At 36.3% G+C, this 18,670-nt stretch overlaps 1 protein-coding gene across 3 annotated transcripts in view; it reads right to left on the bottom strand.

Moving 5' to 3' along the window:
• The window catches only part of WDR25 (WD repeat domain 25), a 60,296-nt gene that overhangs the window by 13,878 nt on the left and 27,748 nt on the right, over positions 1 to 18,670 (bottom strand). For all 3 annotated transcript variants that reach the window (XM_023927564.2, XM_023927563.2, XM_086895434.1), the window contains exons 3-4: positions 12,484 to 12,631; positions 2,843 to 2,973 (exon numbers count right to left, since the gene is read on the bottom strand). In XM_023927564.2, the coding sequence (XP_023783332.2) occupies positions 2,843 to 2,973; positions 12,484 to 12,631 (279 nt within the window). The remainder of the gene's footprint in view (positions 1 to 2,842; positions 2,974 to 12,483; positions 12,632 to 18,670) is intronic.

Raw genomic sequence — 18,670 nt, 5'->3', positions numbered from 1 at the left:
AAGGACATGTTTCTTCTCTCCCAGCAGTTTTCAGGAACAGTTTCACTGAGAAGACTTTCCAAGGCAGCCAAACAGCAAACTCCAGCCCACCTAGTTCTGTAGGAGGCACCTTCTGCAGAACGTCAGGCTGAGGTGGTTGGCAACATTTGGTGGTGCTTTGCAGCATCTGTCCAGGTTAAGTGTCACGTGCTGTTCCATGCCTGCTCCTCTTCACAAGGAACTGCTTTCTGAACCTACATTTATGCAGGTCTGAACTACAATCAGGTTTGCCAGAAATATCAATTGATAGTTTAACTATGGTTAAACTGAGGCAGCGTCAGAATTGAAAACCTACAAGGAAGGAGCTGCTTTTAGAGACAAATACATTTATTGTCATCATTGCTTGGAATAAAATAGTTTGATGCCTTGTCTGGTGTCAAGGGAAAGCACTATTGAAACTGACGATTCACAGGGAGTAAAAAAAGGTCTAAGAACAGCATTTTTCAAGCTGTTTGTCTTGGTGACACTATAATACTTCAAAAATAAAAACAAAAACACTGCAGATTGGCAGAGATAATGACAATAGGAGAGTAGCAGATTCAGGAGACCACTCAGAAGTAATTTATCTAGCATAAGCACTATCATCTGTCCTCTAGCCCCTTAGCTCTACTTGAGTCACTGACAATTTTGCATAGTCTTCAGATCCTGTCATCAAAATCACTGGTATCAGAATTGCTGAAAAAAAAAGTCATTCAAGCACTTGGATTGTAAACATCCATTGTAAACAAATCTTCTGTTTCCTTGAAACTGAAGTGCCTTCCCCATTATCAATATTAGAGATTGTGTCCTACCACCTGTGAAAAATTCCTAACATACTCCTCCACACCCATACACAACATGAGCACCTTCCAGACAGAAACATTTTTGCAACATGTGACTTCAGCTGTTTGTTATTGTAGAACAGAATCAGTTATCATTTTCCATCTGGAAAGACCGGGCACTCTAAACACACACAAGGTGGAGGCACTGCCAGCTTTGGTATGACCATGCTCATCAATCACAATTGATTTCAAATCTCTAGAAAAATCACCTTCACAGATTCTCAGAGCTAGTCACTGGAAGACATGCACAGACACAAAATCACCACAAAGAAATGACATGGGGTGAAAGAATGTCTCTGGCTCTGTACACAGCCAGAGTATCACTTGACTTTGTGCATAAACTACAGCATCATTTCTAGAAAAGATTATTAGACCAAGTCAGAAAATCTCTCAAAGAATGTTTTGTTGCCTACATCTGCCATCTTCTCCTGGACTACAATCAAAGACCTCAAATTTGACATAACAATAACAATATTTAAGCCTTAAAATGAGGACACTCATTTAGCTCCTGAAGCACCTTTTAAAGGCAGTTCAGCATACCATGATAAACAATGGGTTCTCTATGTTAAAAAGGACACTGAAGTATTCAGACTGCACCTCCTCCCTACAAATAAGTTCTACTGTTATGAGAATTTCAAGAAAGAAAAACTGTATTGTCCAAGTCATTTCCATGCTATCAAACCACTGACCCTGCTCTTCAGGAGAAAAGACTTCTATTAGTCTTCTTCAGCTTCCTGCCAGGGGGAACAGTTAAAACAGAAAATCTAATTTCTATTTTTAAAAGTTACAGAGGTAGTTTTTATTAAATGCACTTATATTTTGCAATTCAAAACTAGAGTCATCTTCCTTCACAGACCTGTGCTTTGAGAATCTCTTCACATCCCTATGAAGGAAAACTAGCCATCACAGAAGTATGATGGATGCAATACATCCCATCCACTCTTACAGAGGTTTTCATACTAACACTGTAACTCTGAAACTCACAGAAATTTTATTTTCAGAGTAGCCTCAGATGTGGCAGTCTCAATATATATTTACTAATGTTTTTCTTTAAAGAACTTATTAATGTGGTAGAGATCCAACACAATTAAATTCTTTCCTCAGAGACAAATAGAAGTGCAGCACAGGAACTTGACTGTTAATTGCACAAGAATACTCTGTTTCCTCAACAGAGCAACTCCCACAATGATTTCAGAGCTCTCCTGTTAGAGCCCTCATACCTGAAATGCATCTCCTTACATCTCTCACCTGTTATTCTAAGTACATCACAGACAGAGACAAGGTGTGGCTACACTATCTTATCTTCTTCAGGTCCCTTCTGCCATCCTCAAGAGCAAACAGATGGCAAACTATGATGAGTAGGATCTACCCACAGAGAAATCCAAAGGAAAACAAAGAACTACTCACTTTACAATCCCTGCTTCTCTTTGAGCTATTCTGTGCATGAGAACGTTGCTTACCTTACACTTCCACTGGCAGAGTACAGCTCTGATCTTACCTGAGCTCTGAATGGCAGCTGGGGGCACTTTGTTCTTTGTGCTTCATGATAAAGTAAAACCAGAGGTATTTCACACCTCTGTGGCCCTTCATGAATGTTAAAATTGCTCCAGGCTTCTATACAAAAGGTACAGGCACACACACATCCTGACCCACATGTAAGAGCTTGAAGAGCAAATTAGCTGTACTGCTTCCTTGCTTTTCACAACCCTTAAGCGAGATATTGGCTCTGTTTAATTCAACTAGATGTTACTTGTATCTACAGAAAGAAAAAAAATGGTGTTTTTCTGTATAATGCTCCACCTAGCACTCAGAACGTATTACAGAGGTTCATATCAACAAATAGGAACACAGTGACAAATGCAAAGGACTTCAGAATAACATTTCAATGAAAGATCAGTAAGTATATCTTGCACCTTGGTAACACACAGCACACACAACCTAGGAAACACTCTGAAAGAGAAAGAGTAAAAGATTTCCTTTACCTTAGAAGTCCTTAAATCCCATGCTTTAACTTCTGGACTGAACCCTCCACAAATGAAAACATTTGACTCTGTAGGGTGGAACTTCAGTGCACTGATCCTAAATTCTGTTTTGCTGCTAAATATCTGCTTCCCTAAAATAAAATGGCAAGAAGAGATTAAAATTTGAGCAGAAAATGAAATATGTTATTCATTTCAACTTAGTTTCAAAAATATCAAGGTTGCTAGAAGTGAACATGCTTATAATAACACATTTCAAATATCTGGGGCTAGTCTAATTTCATGAAAATGAAAGATAACTCACTAATTTCTACCCTCTTGAAAGTTCTCCTGTTCATGGGCATCTGCACACTGACTTATTCCCACTGGAAGGAGACAAGTGGTTCCCACACTAAGGAGAGGAGCTCCACCAAGGTCACAGTTCAGACAAAATGCAGGAAGAAATCTACAAATCTACAGAAAAGCCACAGTCTTTTTTATTCCAGTGAAACAAAAATAACTGGAATAAAAAAAAACATTGTACAAAACATTGTACAGCACCACTGTGTCCCAATCTATATTACAACTCTTGAGTTGTTTTCTTAACTTTTTGTGAAGGTAGGAGTGAAACTTCATCTTGAAAGTAGGAAATAATTTGCAAACCACCATATGAAAGCAATAGCTGCTCCCATGGATACATTGTTGCCAACATTTAATTGTGTACACTAATCTCCACAGGATCCTGTGGTTAGTATTAATTGGGTTGCCTGCACTTTTGAACACAACAGAACTCAGCTAGGTTAATTTATAGGACTTTTCCACAGTTCGCAGCTTCCTTTCATCCTAACAAATTCATATCACTGTATATTCACTGAAATAAAATTTTTGGAACAGCAGTATAGACCAAGATAAATATATCTGCTCCCTTTCACAATAACAACTGTGATTTATATTCTACATATCCCATATAAAGATCTACATTAAATAAAGTTACTGCTGTAAGCAACAGTGAAGGAGGTATTGCAGAAGTAACAAAAAAAAATCCTTTAAAATACTATGATAAAAGCTTCTTAAAATACTTTTTAATTTGCAATTTATGCAAATGAGGGTTATCTTAAAACAGGCTTTTTTAAACAACTGAAAATACTTTCAGCTAAAAACATTACTGACAGATGTAAACTCTTGCAGTTAGGTGTACAATACTGAAAATCACACACTTTTTTTAATGCTTATTTCATTCGCTGGGGCCTATTTATTTGATTTCATCATCAGTTCAATTTTCTTCATCTGCTGAACTCAACTCACCCAATCAATAGGTTAAGACTTGCAAAATTACCTATTAATTCAGTTTAAAGAAGAGAAAGGATTTATTTCATCACACATGCTCATCAAGGGAAAAGACAGGGAAGAGGATTACAGCGAGCCTAAAGGAGGGGTGAGTGGTGTTCTGTGTGAACTCTGGTATTTGTAGGGGATTTTTGTCCTTTTTTCAAATGACTTGCCACTGACTGCTAGGTCTAAAGATCTAAAGGGCCTCTCTGTCACAAATAAGTGAAACACTTAATTTTGTCCGTGTGTTCCTTCCCCAGAAGGACAAAAAAGTCATAAGGGCAGCAGAGATTTTCTCCACAAGTCATATCTGTGACCACCTCTTGCCATGGGAGCTTTCAGAACCCCAACAGCTACAGGGAAAAAAAAAAAAGACTCCACAGGGAAGGAAGAAAGTATTAAAATCATCAGTTATAGGAGCAACAAGATATTGCTCTCATCTACCAGACATCATCTGGGGGGGCTTTACAAAAGCCACATACAAGGGCATCTCAATCTCACCCACAGCACTTGAGAAAATACTGAATTACCCCAAGGAGGCTCACTACTCAGTTTAATAGCATTTTGCTCCCAAAGGAATTTGTTTCTTCCTAATTCCCATCTTAATAAAAACTCTGGGAGTATAATCAACAAGTTCCAGTGGGACTGCAGCCAGAAATTAGCAAAAGTGTAGCCTACCTGCACTAATCCTGCCACACAGCTCTATAAAGGACACATCAAGTGATCACTGCTCTCCACAAAGTGTCATGTTCAAGTGGCATCAGACATATCCATAACTGATTCAGTGGAACTCCTCATTTAAACTTTTGGCAAACACTGGCTTTGCTGTGTTTACCTCCACAAGACTTCTCAAAACTGCTTCTTCTATAATAAATACTTGTGTTCTTTAGCCTAAGACACTAGAAGGTCAGGTAAAACACAGGCAAAAAAGATGTGCATTTAGTTCAAGATGCATTTAATCTACTAACTACAAGATTTGTTACCCTTTCCACAGAAAGACTGATTTAACATAATTTGTTGTTAATTAGTCAATTTTTCAATCTCATTCCCAACTGCTTCCAAGTAATTTAATAATTTGCCTGGTATTTTCTTCTGAAACTAAAATGCTCTGATTCCCTACTTTGTCTCCCCCTGTTTGAAAGAAAGTGGGCACTGAATTTGCCCTTTTCTTATCTTCTAGAGGCAGCAATTTATCCAAAAGCTCTCAGTGACAGTCACTAACATAATTAAACCATATTACCAGTGTTGTGAATTCTACATTACTGTTAGTGTAATAACAAATAAAATTAATGCCAACAACCTAAGCATCTTATTCACCTCTATACTCCTTAACCTCATTCTTTTTCCTATTTTAAGCAGCTACCTTACAATTTGACACAGATATTAACCATTTTTTTACTTAAGTCAGAAACAATCACAATAAACTAATCCTAAAAGCTCAGGCTCTCCAATTAACATTTTGAAAGACAACCTCCCTCTCTCATTGTCTCCCCAAAGTGAAATTCAAACATCTCTTTTTGGAAATTGAGTAAACAGTGTTCTGAAGAGTTTGGTGTTACTACATGAATTCCATTCCACTGCCATGTCACAGAAAATGAGCAAGACTGGAACATAAACAGACTGAACAGCAGCAGTTAAAAGGTGTTAGAGAAAGGAACCACTCTTATTGTCAGAACTAAAATTTAAAATTCATGATTCACTCAGAATTTAGGAAAAATATTCATCTGAGAGATGGAACAGGTCAATGCAAAAGATGACATGGGGAATATTAGCTCATGAAATTCAGTAATTTGAGACAATGAACTCAACTCAGCCTTTTTCTGTACAAACTTTGCTTAACTTAGTGTTATACTACTATGAGGCTGTAATCCTGCTATGATGGAAACTACCCCATAGCTTGGGAAATCCAGGTTCAGTGTTTGCTATAGATCCTCCTCCACCTTTCTGGAAATCTTTTTTTTTTAAGTTACACATCTTTTACTCTACAATTACTCGTTTAATAAAATGAAGTACTCACCTTTGGGGAACCTTATTTTATATATTGCAAAAGATGGCCTTTGAGGAGAATACCCCCTAATCCATAACAGGTATAACTCAGCAAGCTTGTTATACCTTTATCATGTATATATTTATCACATTTTAGTTCCTAAAGGAAGCATGACCAACTCAGACTAGAAAATTGGGTCTTTTGAAAATATCTTTGGCTACTTGAGGGAAAATCTATACCACATATCATTCTCCTTTATAAGGGGTTGTTATTCCAAAGCAGAAATCAAATGTTTCTCTAACTCCTTAATTTTCACAATTTCAGTAACAATATCCACTATATCTTTTGCATTGTGTTTTATGTTCTTTAAAGGTTTTAAGTCAATTCTCCAAGCATTGAGGGCTTGCCAGTAACATAATTGCAACATACACAGTATGGAAAAAAAAAATCTTTAAAAATATCTTGAATATATGTTTCTGCTCCTTTTTGCAGCAGCCTACTGTGAAACTGCCCAGCTATGAAATCAGATGTTTTAAAGGCTATTTAACATTCTGAATTTTTCACAGAACATCAGCACAGTTACTCAGCACAAGGATGCATCTGTAACTGTGCTTAGTGGTCCTCAGGTTCATAAACCTACCTGCAGAACCCAAAAGCATTTATTTCCTTACTCTAATCTGTAAAGAAAAGTGAAGCCTGAGGCTTAAAAGGACACAAGAGCAATCTTGATTAGCAAAATGGATTTCCCTCTGGGAAAAAAAGGACATAAGACAATATATACAAAAATATTTCATTAGTCACAGTCCCTCTCATGCACAATAGTGATAAAAAACATTAGATTGATTAGACAGCATTTGTTCTTAACAAATCAATGCTGTTACTCCCCCATTCTTGGTGTGCTTACAAATGGCCTTGTTATTTTTTCAAGAACAAAAGTTACATTGACTACGTTTTTCCTAATTTGTGTCCCTACACATTCACATGTTCACAGCAGGTGAAGATGTTCGAAATATTAAATCATTTTCTCTTTTAATCTTTGAAACATCCCCAAAATAAATTCTTTTCTCTCTCCTTTTAGCAAGGCTTTAAACCAGTGAGCATGAAAAGTAAAATGCTGTTGTCTCCTAGCTGGAGAGTGACCTAATCATACTGCAAAAAAAAATAAAACAAAATAAGCTAACAAAAACAATATCAGTCAACTGGGCTTTTTTCTGAAGTGTCATATAAAAGCTTTCTGCATATTAAAATTTGCTCTTGAAACAGTACTGGTAGAGAAAAGAAGGAACAGAGGAATGCCACAGCTCTCCTGAGGTGATGTTTAGGTAAGAGACCTAAAACTCCTATGTGAACAAATACAAGTCTATTAAAAATAGTAATGTTATATCTATAGGACTGTCAAATTAGAATAGAAAAAATACATGGAAAAAAAAATCTGAACCATTCTCTTGGTAGGTACAAAATGTTCCATTAAGAAACTCTCCCTCTCATTATAACTCTCAGGAAATTATATTTGAAAGCAAGCTCAGTCCATGAACTAAAATACAACTGCAGCATTTGGCAACTTAGGAAATGTGCCAAAATTTCTTGGAACATTCCCTCTGTCATAATATTAAAGAAATGAAAAGTATCTACAATATGCAAATAGTAAAAAACCCAGCCAATGTTCTGCCTATGCTATAATACCAATTCATTTGTGACTAATGAAAAATCTACTGATGAATAAAACATGCATTCCAAAAATAAAACAGTTATAAATAAATTCTAAAAATACAATTACCCTTCCAAAGTTGGCAGAGCATCTCCATTGCATCTGGACATAACAAGTTAAATGTCAAATGTCTTTGACCTAGAACTGTTTTAAAAGCATTTTTTTCAGTGCCCTCTGAATAAAGCACTATTTAATACTCTGTAAATAATGAAGTGTCTGAACTATCAGTAATAGAAAATGACTGTGTGTTATTAGAGAAAAACAAAACCAAGGAGTCTCAGACTGCTGCATTATTATTATCATCACATTTGTGAAACTATTCAAAAGGCTTTATTTTTATAAAGAAATAATGTATATAAAATAAGACAAAAAAAAAAAAACCAGTAACAGATAGTAAATCTGCAGGTTTTGGATCTACCAATATTAATGAATTTCAATAGTGAAGTACTCAACTTGCCTGATGCAAACTGCAACTAACCACAGACCCACTCATGTGAATGACTCATGAATAACCTTGAGTACTCGAAAAAATTATGCATATTTTGGGTCTGACCCATACTGAATGGGTACAACAGTTTTTAAGAAAACTGTATTTGTGGAGAGTCTTAGCTTCACATCCTGGTGTTAAGGCATTGGATGGCCCTTGAAGATAATAAATGACAATCTACAAAAACTGAATTTAAAAAAGACTTGCACAGCAACAGCTATTATCTCTAATCCAAACCACAATAAGAGAACTCCTTGCATGTCATTAACTTGAATTTTTCTCTTGTCCTCTACTTCATCACAGTATTGTGTAGGTTGGACCTCCAGGGATCTTGTCTGAATCCCTACTCAGATTAGGTACAGCTGCAGACTACATAAGGGTCTGTCTCCTGAAGCTCTGGGATCTCCAAGTATGGACTCCACAGCTTCCCTGGACAGCCTGGTTTAGTATTTGATGACCCCTGAGTTGAGCTGACAAGTTTTTGCATTCCTATATTGTTCTTTTGCTATTTTGTCCTATTTGTTCTATTTTGTTCTATCCTTTCACCATACATCTCTGAGAAGAGCCTGGTATCATTTTCTCTACATATGAGGTAAATGCTTCCTAATCTGGCCTGGAATGGCATTGACCTTCTTTGCTGCAAGAGAACGCTGCTGATTCATATTCGGTACCAGGACCTCCAGGGATTTTTCTGCAAAGTTTCTTTCTAACCAGTTTAGCATCAGCCTGGTCTGTTGCACAGGATTACTCCAGATGCATGTCCTTGTTGGACTTCCTGAGGTTCCTATCAGCTCATTTTTAATGCTTGCAGTATCTCAGATCTTCTTGTATATAAGAACTTTCATTAAATACACATGACAAGGGCAAGAGGTTTGATGGTGTAAAACTGTAGAATAAGAGTTCATGGATGTGTCTTCTAGCCTTGTATCAGGATTTCTCTGCCAACATCAAGAACTGTGTTTCATGATTAATGAGATTTCAGTGTTTGCTTCTATTCTGATGTTGTTCAGATCATAAAGATTAAAAAAAGAAAAAACACTCCAGAAGATGCAATATATACATCTGGGATACCCAAACTAGAGCCCAATCTTAGAAAGAAAATTTCCTGGAGGATTTATTCTAGTGCTGTTTGTTAAAAAATTGCTGACACAGTCCTTTGAGAAATACCACAAGTAGCCTTCATCAGACCCAGAACAATTAGCCAGGCTGCAATTTTGATTTAATAGGGCAGAAACTATGTTCCCAACAGAAAACCAAAAGAGAATTACAAAAAAAACCCCAAAACTCAGCAGCTCAATACCTGCATGTACTAAGCTGTATTTGCAACCTTTTTTAAACTTTTTAAGTCATTCTACATAGACCATTAGGTTTCTCTTAGTGAAGGATATGTAGCAATTTTTATAACACAAATGTAATATATAAAACCCATACTGAAAACAAAGGCAAGATTAGATTTTAGGAAACAACTGGAAAAGAACAGAATACACAAGAGCATAGAGCCTGAAAGAGAGCACTGTTATATATAAAACACCACTGGCATGCATTTACTACATTTAAACACACTGGTAGTTAGTTCACACTAGCAATGGAAAGCAATTAGGACAAAAGTCAAAAAAAGTATATGAAAGTCCTCTATGAAGGAACAGTTCTAACATCTATCTGAAGTTAATCAAAGAAGAAATCATCTCAGCACTGATGAAGAGTGAGAAGGAATGAATGATTCAGTGAACTAATGTAAATCAAAATCTTATAGATGCCTTAGTGTTTTTCAAATGGAAATGAGGCTTTTTATATCAAATTGATTTGGATTCCAGAGGCAAACTGCTTGCCCTGTCTCTTTGAACAGAGCTGACTAAAATGTATGACAAGAAGAGTAACTTTACAACAGGGAAAGAACTCAGAAACTGGCTTGCATCTGATCACTCATATTATGCTTTTCCAAATGAGGTGTGAAAGTCAGGTCCAATCACAACTGCAGTTCAGAGGAACTACAAGGAATTCTGTGTTCTCTAAATAAAGCAGTTATGAATATATGATATTTCCAAGTATATATAAGCATTCATTTTACACATACAATTTATTTAAGTAGCTAGAAACACTATACAACTCACAAGTCAGTAAGGAAAGAACCATTTATAAACTTATCTGCTTTGAAATTTAGTAAATATATTTTGTTATTGTTGTCATTTCCTAGAGAAGTGTAAATGAATCCCTATAATCAACATAATCCAGACTTCTGTCCCATTATCGGATAGCTAAGACAAATAGACGTTGAAAATTAAAGCATATTATTTAAATTATGTATCTTTGGAATTTTTCCTATGATTTTCTGAGATTTTTCCCAGAGTAGGGAAAAATGACTCAGACACACAAAATCTATTCAGCTGCTATAAATTCCATTACCAAGATAGCCATTGGGTTTAGAATTTGTAACCATTACAGAGAAAAGTAAATCCACTTGGATTCAGCTCTATGTGGGACTAGAAAGGTTGCTGTAGAAGTCTAAAAAATTAATGACTTAGTATATTAACCTCACATACTACTACACCAAGCATATAAATCTCCTTCCCTCATTAAAAAAGCTGAATATTCTCAAAACATCATTATTCTGCAACATATTTTACATTCCTACACTGCAACAGCTCCCTTCCAGCCATCATTGAATTCAAATACTTCTGGTATGACTATTGTTGAGAAAAATAAATTCTTGGAGCATGAAAAATAACCTTTTTCTCATGTGAACAATATTTAAAAATTTTCTTGGCTGCTTTCCCAGTTCATCTGAATAGGATTTCTGCTTTCCAGATATTCATACACAATGTAGTTCTTTCTTTTACGCAAGAGAAAATCCTCCTAGACAGAAAATGCTTGTAATTTTTGTAAGGATTTCTATTCCAGTCTTACAAAAAATATTGCACCTTTGCAGGAGTTAAACATTTAAAAATAAACTAAGTGGGAAATGTAAAATTGCATCTCTTCCCTTGACAAGGTCCCATCCTGGATCTAATTCATACACGCACAGAGAGACACCATATTATACACAGCCCCAGTGAATGCTGCTCGATGTTTGTGAGGTGCCCCCAGCCCAGGGAGGCAAAGATTTAGTTTCAGATAAGCATTGTTAAAGTGGAGGCATGGCTGTAAACCCGGCTGGTGTGAATTCTGAACTTCTGCCTCGGGGGCTGGGCCCTGTGAGCCTGGGAAGAGTTGCCCCACCCCAGACCCTTGTGGGGTGTCAGCTCAGGGTATTGTGATTGGGTTTGAGCCCCTTGGCTTTCTCCCTTTCTGTGCTCCTACTGGTCCCTGACCTTGAGCTCCACCCTGGTTCTGTCCCTCAAAACCCATCACCCTGCCTCTGCTCTCTGTCCCTGCACCTGAGTTTGTTCCCATGCTGAATAAATGGTTTCCTGAGCAGAAACCCATCTCGTTGGTGTCCCATGCTGGTTCCTGGTAACCACAGCTTCTCTGGACGCGATCCTGCGGCTGTGGAATGCAACAGATGTCGGTAACACACATCAAAGAGAGAAGGAATACAGCTGACAGAAGCATGTTAGTTCGTGAAGGAGACATGAGGAGACACAGCATCCAGGAAATTAATTGTTAAGGTTACAACAATCAAATCCCAAATCAAATTCAAAAATGCATCAAAGCATCACAAGTTCGGTCTCAAGGTTTCATACCGGAATTTAAGTTTCTATACTCCTAATTAAGGTCCTATTCAGAAAAAAGAAAAAAAACGCCTAATTAACTTCAAGCACAAACTTCAACCCAACAGAGAATGAGATACAAGCTTATGTTTAAATTAAATATAGGTATAAATGTTACTGAAGTCACCCTTAAGAGGCTGTTCAAACACTTCAATCAATGACCGTGACAGAGCATAAAAACACATATTGCATTCCATTCATCTGTGTAGTATCTGACAACAGAAATTCCATGTGATTGTGAACTGTAAGGTATTTCAGTTTTCTCAAACCTTTCCAACTACTCTTACATGCCAAAATACATTTTTTAAATAAGGTCACATCTCAGGAATTCTAACTTTCATCTACAGATTTGTCTATATTTTAGAAGAAAGAATAAGGTTAGCAAGATCCCAAATTATCTGAACACAATAAATAAATGGCTATAATGCACTCTTCAATGGCCTTTACCTGTTTCTACATCTGTTAAATGCAGCATGGAATCAAAGCCTCCACTGAGGATCCTTCTTCCACAGGATGACCACTGGGCAGCCCGAACAGCACAGGAATGACAGGAGTAGGTTTTTAAACAGCAGCCTGTATCTACAGCATCCCAGACCTTAAAAAGAAGGATAAGGACACCTTTTCAAAGAATCACAGTATTTTTTTTCAAAAATGATTTGCTACAGCAAATCACTGTAGTTGAGAAAGCTTTGCATTCTGAAATTGTAACAACTAAGCTGTGAAAAATGGTTTGAAATAATTGCATTGTTGATTAGAATTAGGGCATTTTATTAACAAGCCACAAATCAGTAATACATTTTTACTACTTTTGTTATTTCTTCAAATGTCTCCATTGCTTTCAATTCATGGTATACTTTCCCATTCATAATACTTTCCTACTCTATGCAGGGATGTATCCAAATACATTTTACCATCAAATAATTTTTTTCCAAATTTTTATCTCTATCATATCTTGTTTTCCATCAAGTAAGAAGAATCCTGGCAGATTATTCACATCTGCCCATACATGGGCTTTTATTGTATTTCTCAGCTTGTAATTTCAAGTAGAATTTTACCTTAACTTCACTGCAAAAGTGGATAAGAGTATTATCATGCAGCTACGTGGAGATTTTTAAGGACTGGTCTAAGTCCTCCCATTTTTCATTTTCTCTTGGACAGAAATGATGCTGAGAATTTCTGAAAATCCTACTAGTTATCCAATGTTTTTTTAACCATATAACAATTAGCATTTTCAGAACATAAATAGTCCAGCTCATATTTTAAAAGCAATTTTTAAAGAGACAGGTACTCGTTTCCAAATAATATATTTTAGAAAATACGAGTGTGACTTTAGTTACCAAGTACAGTTGAGAAAAATTAAAAGCATATCCTTTTCATGGTTCTCTATTTGTCATAGTTTTAAGATAAAATTAGAAGTTTAGCAACAAATGACCCATATAAAAATCCAGTATGACCAGTTCTGTGACAGAAAGACTATTTCCTTACAAATGTTCTTCTTCAGTAAAAAAATGGATTATAAAATATCCTATGGTTTTACAATATAATACCTATTGAGCTTAGAATGTGAAGAGGGACAAAAAACTGAGCCTGGGTAATGTATTTTTATCTTCAATTATATTTTCTTCTTACTGGACACAAAGGACTTGCTGACAGTATCATTACATAGTGCATACTCAGAAGACAACATTCCATTATAGAAAATTGTTTTATCAAAAGATCTTCTATCACGAAGCAGAGTTCTGCAATGCAAAGCAACCAATTATCATTAATTACTTGACTAGCCAGTAAAGACTGAAACTGTGAGGGCCATACCCTTAGTATTCTATCCTAATGATAAGTTTAAAAAATCAGGGAAATTTTAATATTAAACTGCTTTTAAAAGTAACTTTCTCTCTTTTAATGAGTTTTAATGATTGTTTCAAGTTTCACAGTATCAAAAAAGGGTTAATTATGTGTTGGAGGGCTTTTAATACGAGGAACCTAATGAATGAATCAAGATGAAAGGAAAAACAGGTGGTACATGCTTCCGATATTTTCTGTCATGTTTTAGAGATCAAGTACAAAAACTCAATTTTCACAAGAAAGGTAAAGAAAGTCTGACAGCACTTTTGAGTTCACGCTTCATTAAAAAAAGCTACATAATTGGAAATAACACGTCCTTAAAGCTGCACATTTCCCTCCATTATGTGAGTTGGAACAAGTGATCCACTCTTGTGGATGAGACCACTGACCACACCCAAGGGACAATTTACCAAGTAACACATTTCTCTCCACTGTTTTACTTTCCAGCAGCTCTGTGTTGCCCAGGTAATGGCAGTGTTGCAATGCTTTCTGGTATTAGAGTAGCATGGGCAAGGCAGTTTTGACTGAAGAAATTCACTTAGTTTACCGCCAATTGATGTAAACTTTTAATTACAGAATCAGGTTTTGGGGAAAAAAGACCAGGAGCTAAACAAGCACTTAGAGAAGCATCTTCCCCCCTCAGATCCCTCTTCAGTCCAGTGCTTCTCCCTACCCAGCTTCATCAGTTTTCACAGGGCATTATGGTGAAATGCTCAGCTGTAACAGAGCCCCAGGTTACAAGCACCACTCAGCGCCTCAAAGTGACAGAAATGTTAACCATGTTATATGCACAAATGGAGAATCTTCTGTATTTGATTACATGGGAAAATGCTTCAGATCCTGTCAGATCACTGCAAAGCCTCCATCATGTCTGCATTTCCTTAGGGAGCCTCTTCAGTGCTCCCCATTCCCACGGATTTCCACTGTTTAACCAGTGGTAAGAGAAAAATATGTGGCTTGTAGGAGAGTTCCATTGTACTCTGTCCAGAGCTTCAGAGGAATGTCTGCTCACCTGCTGGTGCTTGCTCCATACAGGCAGCCACCATCACTGAAAAAAGGAGAGGTTGCAAAAGGGTGAGTCCTCTGCATCTGAGTTTGCATTTCTCTGCCCAAGACTCAGATGTCAGATCAGCAGATTCTCCAGGGTGATGGGCATTTCAGGGGTTTAATTTCAACTGAGAGAGTCAAGTGTGTCAAGAATAACTTGTGTGGAAATAAAGGCTTTTCTATACTTCTTCCAAGTTCTAGGAACTAAGACCATCAAATTTCTTATTTTAAAGTGACTGATGTTGTGAATCATGCCTTCTTTGGCAAAAAGGAACATAAATTACAGCCTCTTTACCAGAAGAGGATCCCAAACATATTCTTCTGAGTGGCATCTACACATGAACTCAAGAAAAGGATTTGTTTTCAAAACCAGTCTAAGGCTGAAGATAAAGGCCACAACACCATAATCACACCATAATCTAAGAAGTCACAGTTTTAAGAATTTCAAAGTAATTTTTTCAATAAATAAAGGGTCTTAGAACTATTTAGAAAATTTCACTTTAAATACCAAAATCTGCTAAACTTTAACCTGGTAATAAATACCTTTACAATTAATATTTGTAGAATAAACTCACATATTTACATGGAATGAAAATCATATTTAGTACAGAATAAATTACTTGGGATGGGGAAACAGTTCACGAAAAAATACAGAGGCTGAGACATATACATAAATCTTCCTTCACAGGCATTGGGACACGGATCAAGCATTTTAAGAGTAGACATTATTATGCATCTGCCAAAGCAAAACATATTTATATGAAATTATTTTTACCAAGAGATGAACTGCTTTAAGTACTGTAGCTTGACTTCAAAACTCAGCTCTCACAGAAACTCAGTATTATTTCTATGTGAAATACTGAATTCTCATTAAACCCGAGGTTGCTCTTTTATCTTGTGATGACCATTGTGATTTTAATTGCTGAACTAAGAAGTTAAAATCACACATTTCATCCTGCTACTCTGAAAATACTTCTTTTTTGCCACACATTCAACAATGTTATACATTTTAAACAGTAACCAGTCCATTCTTTCCCTTTATAAGAATCACAAAAACCATGAAACATGTAAGAGTTATTACAAAGATAACACATATTATCATATTACCTCTTCTAAATCTATAATTATTAACCAATTAATTATACATTATTTGAAAGAAATAAATACTCAATACTCATTTCTGGCATAAAGGTATTATGAAAACATTAATTTTATTTTTCCAATTTTATTAAAATAGGCTTTAATTTATTAAACTGGTTCATTTTTCACTACTATTTCTTACTCTTCAGTGCTTCGCTATTTATAACACTACATTTCCATTTCTTTTCCATAAATTGTTTTAATTTCATTTCCTCTGCCATTATAGAAAGTATGGTGATTACATAGTTATAGCTAGGATTAATATATGGGGCCAAAATGGCAGGTACAAACAAACAGCAAGGTGACAAAATTATAATAGTGATTTCTTTACAAAAGCAATTTTCCTTTTACTTTCTCTGAGGCACATTGTCATTCAATTGCACTTTCACATTCCCCATAGTATTTGGAAATAAAGGCTTCAGAATCTGTTTGCTTTCCTGTATAGCCTAGAAATGCTATGAAAATACTGTACCGTGTATTTTAGGTAACATAACCAGACCTCTTTGCCCTGGAGATTAGAAGTGCACAAAGCACATAAGCAACTACACAATACAAGAGATGAGATTTATTATAGATATGTTTCCAGATCCTATTTTCTGCTTTCAGGAAAACAGCCTTGGAAAATAAAGTAGTTTGGTGGAAGATAAAATCTCTCTTGGTAAGTCACAGCAGGAAGCAGGAGAGGGTAAGCACTTGATACTCAAGTAAACAGCAGTCACGGAATAATGCTCTGGGGTCTGCTGTACTATCAACCAGCTCATAAGGCACAAAAGAAAGGCTTTTCTCTTACTGATCATACAAACTAGGGATTCATTCCCAGAAAAAAAATGACACAGTAACATAAGCAGAGTAACCAAAATAATATGAGAACTCATCAAGCACACCAAGACTGATAAATTAGGAATTGAGCACACCTCTTTCATTGCCATGCTATGATTATCTATGATGCACTTGCCTCCAATTTAGATTGCAGAAAAGAAAATCCAGCAGCCTGACTTTTAGAAAGAGAAAGGTGCATCTATTCAAGCAGGCAGTCACTAATTGCTCAGTGAACCTGAGAACAATGATTCAATTGTGGTAAATTAGAGGTTGGAAGGAAGTGAGGAATTAAGTTGTATGCATTTTGAATTTGCATGCACAGAGGAGCTACAGCAGAGCCAGTCAAGAATACTAAACAAGAAATTAATTTCTGGAGCATGTGTAGCAGAATTTAAACCTTTTTTAATGGATGGATCCATGTTCACTTCAACATAACATGCATACTAAAAGAGCTCTTCCCCCCTCAATTTAGCCAAGTTGTGCCAAGTTGTGTTACCAGATTCCTCAGTTAATGGCTCCTAATGAACTACAGTATGAAATCATTTCATACTTGTCAATTACTATAAATATAGAAGTGGCATTTAAGAAACAGCCCTGTTCAAGGATGATGTGGGATAGTACTGAGTTACAGGATGCATGAAGAAATTAATGTGCTTTGACTAGAATAGACTGTTCCATTCCACAGCATGCTCAGGCTGCTCCACAGACTTCTGAAGCTGAAAAGACATGATCCTCTCCTTTTCCTTTTTTGGAACAGCTCTGCTCTCTGCTGTGTCTCAAGGAGACAAAACGGATTTGGCTTTTTACTTTGTTTTTAATGCAGATACTGAATTCAGGTCTGAAAGATAATATGCCATATCTACTAACACGCACAGATTCAAGGCACTGGTACTCCCTGAACCATACTGCTTTCCCAATCTCATCAATATCTAAATACTGTCATTTCTAACAAATACAGTAGAGAAGGAAGCCTCAAACTATCTACATAAAATGTTTTTTCTAGTTTTCAAAGTAGGCTCTGATCTGTAGTTTAAAAGGTTCTTTGAAAATCAGTGGGCCAGAGGGAAGAAATAGTCCCATGGAAAAATTATAAAAAGGTAATCTCCTGCTGTTACTACTTCTTCAGATTCCTCAGTTGGATAAGGTGCTGCTTTGGGCAGGACTGCAAGAGCTAAAAGTGCCCTTGGTTATCTCTAACCAACAGCAATAAGGATAAGGGACTACATAAAGAGGCACATTCTTTTGTTCACAGAACTGAGACAAGAGAATGCCAGGAAGGGAAGCAATAAATTGCCAAGCATTAGATTGCTAGGTGTGCCTACGCCTCTCCAGCCATTGCCTGACTTACAAAAAGGTCTGATCTTGTATTTAACATATATAAATTCCTAAAGTAACTACAGGAATATTTAGAATGTTTTATTCTTGTTTCAGTTCACTTTTTCTTAAAATATTGAGCTAAATAATACTGTTGTAGTACAAAGCAAGATTTGTTGAAAGAACTATGAAAGAGATCACTTGAACTCTTTTCATAAACCTGCAGTTAAACTGTGTGAAAACTAAATTAAGCTTGAAAGAAACCTGTGAGCTAAGGTCACTTTGTGTATAACCTTCAAGTGCTAACAAAACTAATTTTCAAACAGTTGTGAAGGATGTAGATAGATGTTGAGATTGTTACATGGCCTATGAATGATGACATTTTGGACATACCAGCTTAAATTTTTTAACCAACTGTCCCAAAAAGAGAGTTTTTCTGATGGATCCTGTATAGCTAGATAAAGCTAACACA

The sequence above is a fragment of the Cyanistes caeruleus genome, chromosome 6, assembly GCF_971803275.1.
Source record: "Cyanistes caeruleus chromosome 6, bCyaCae1.hap1.1, whole genome shotgun sequence".
In the NCBI taxonomy this organism is placed as follows: Eukaryota; Metazoa; Chordata; class Aves; order Passeriformes; family Paridae; genus Cyanistes; species Cyanistes caeruleus.
Note: the sequence above shows the minus strand (reverse complement) of the source record. Positions and strands in the feature narration are given on the sequence as shown.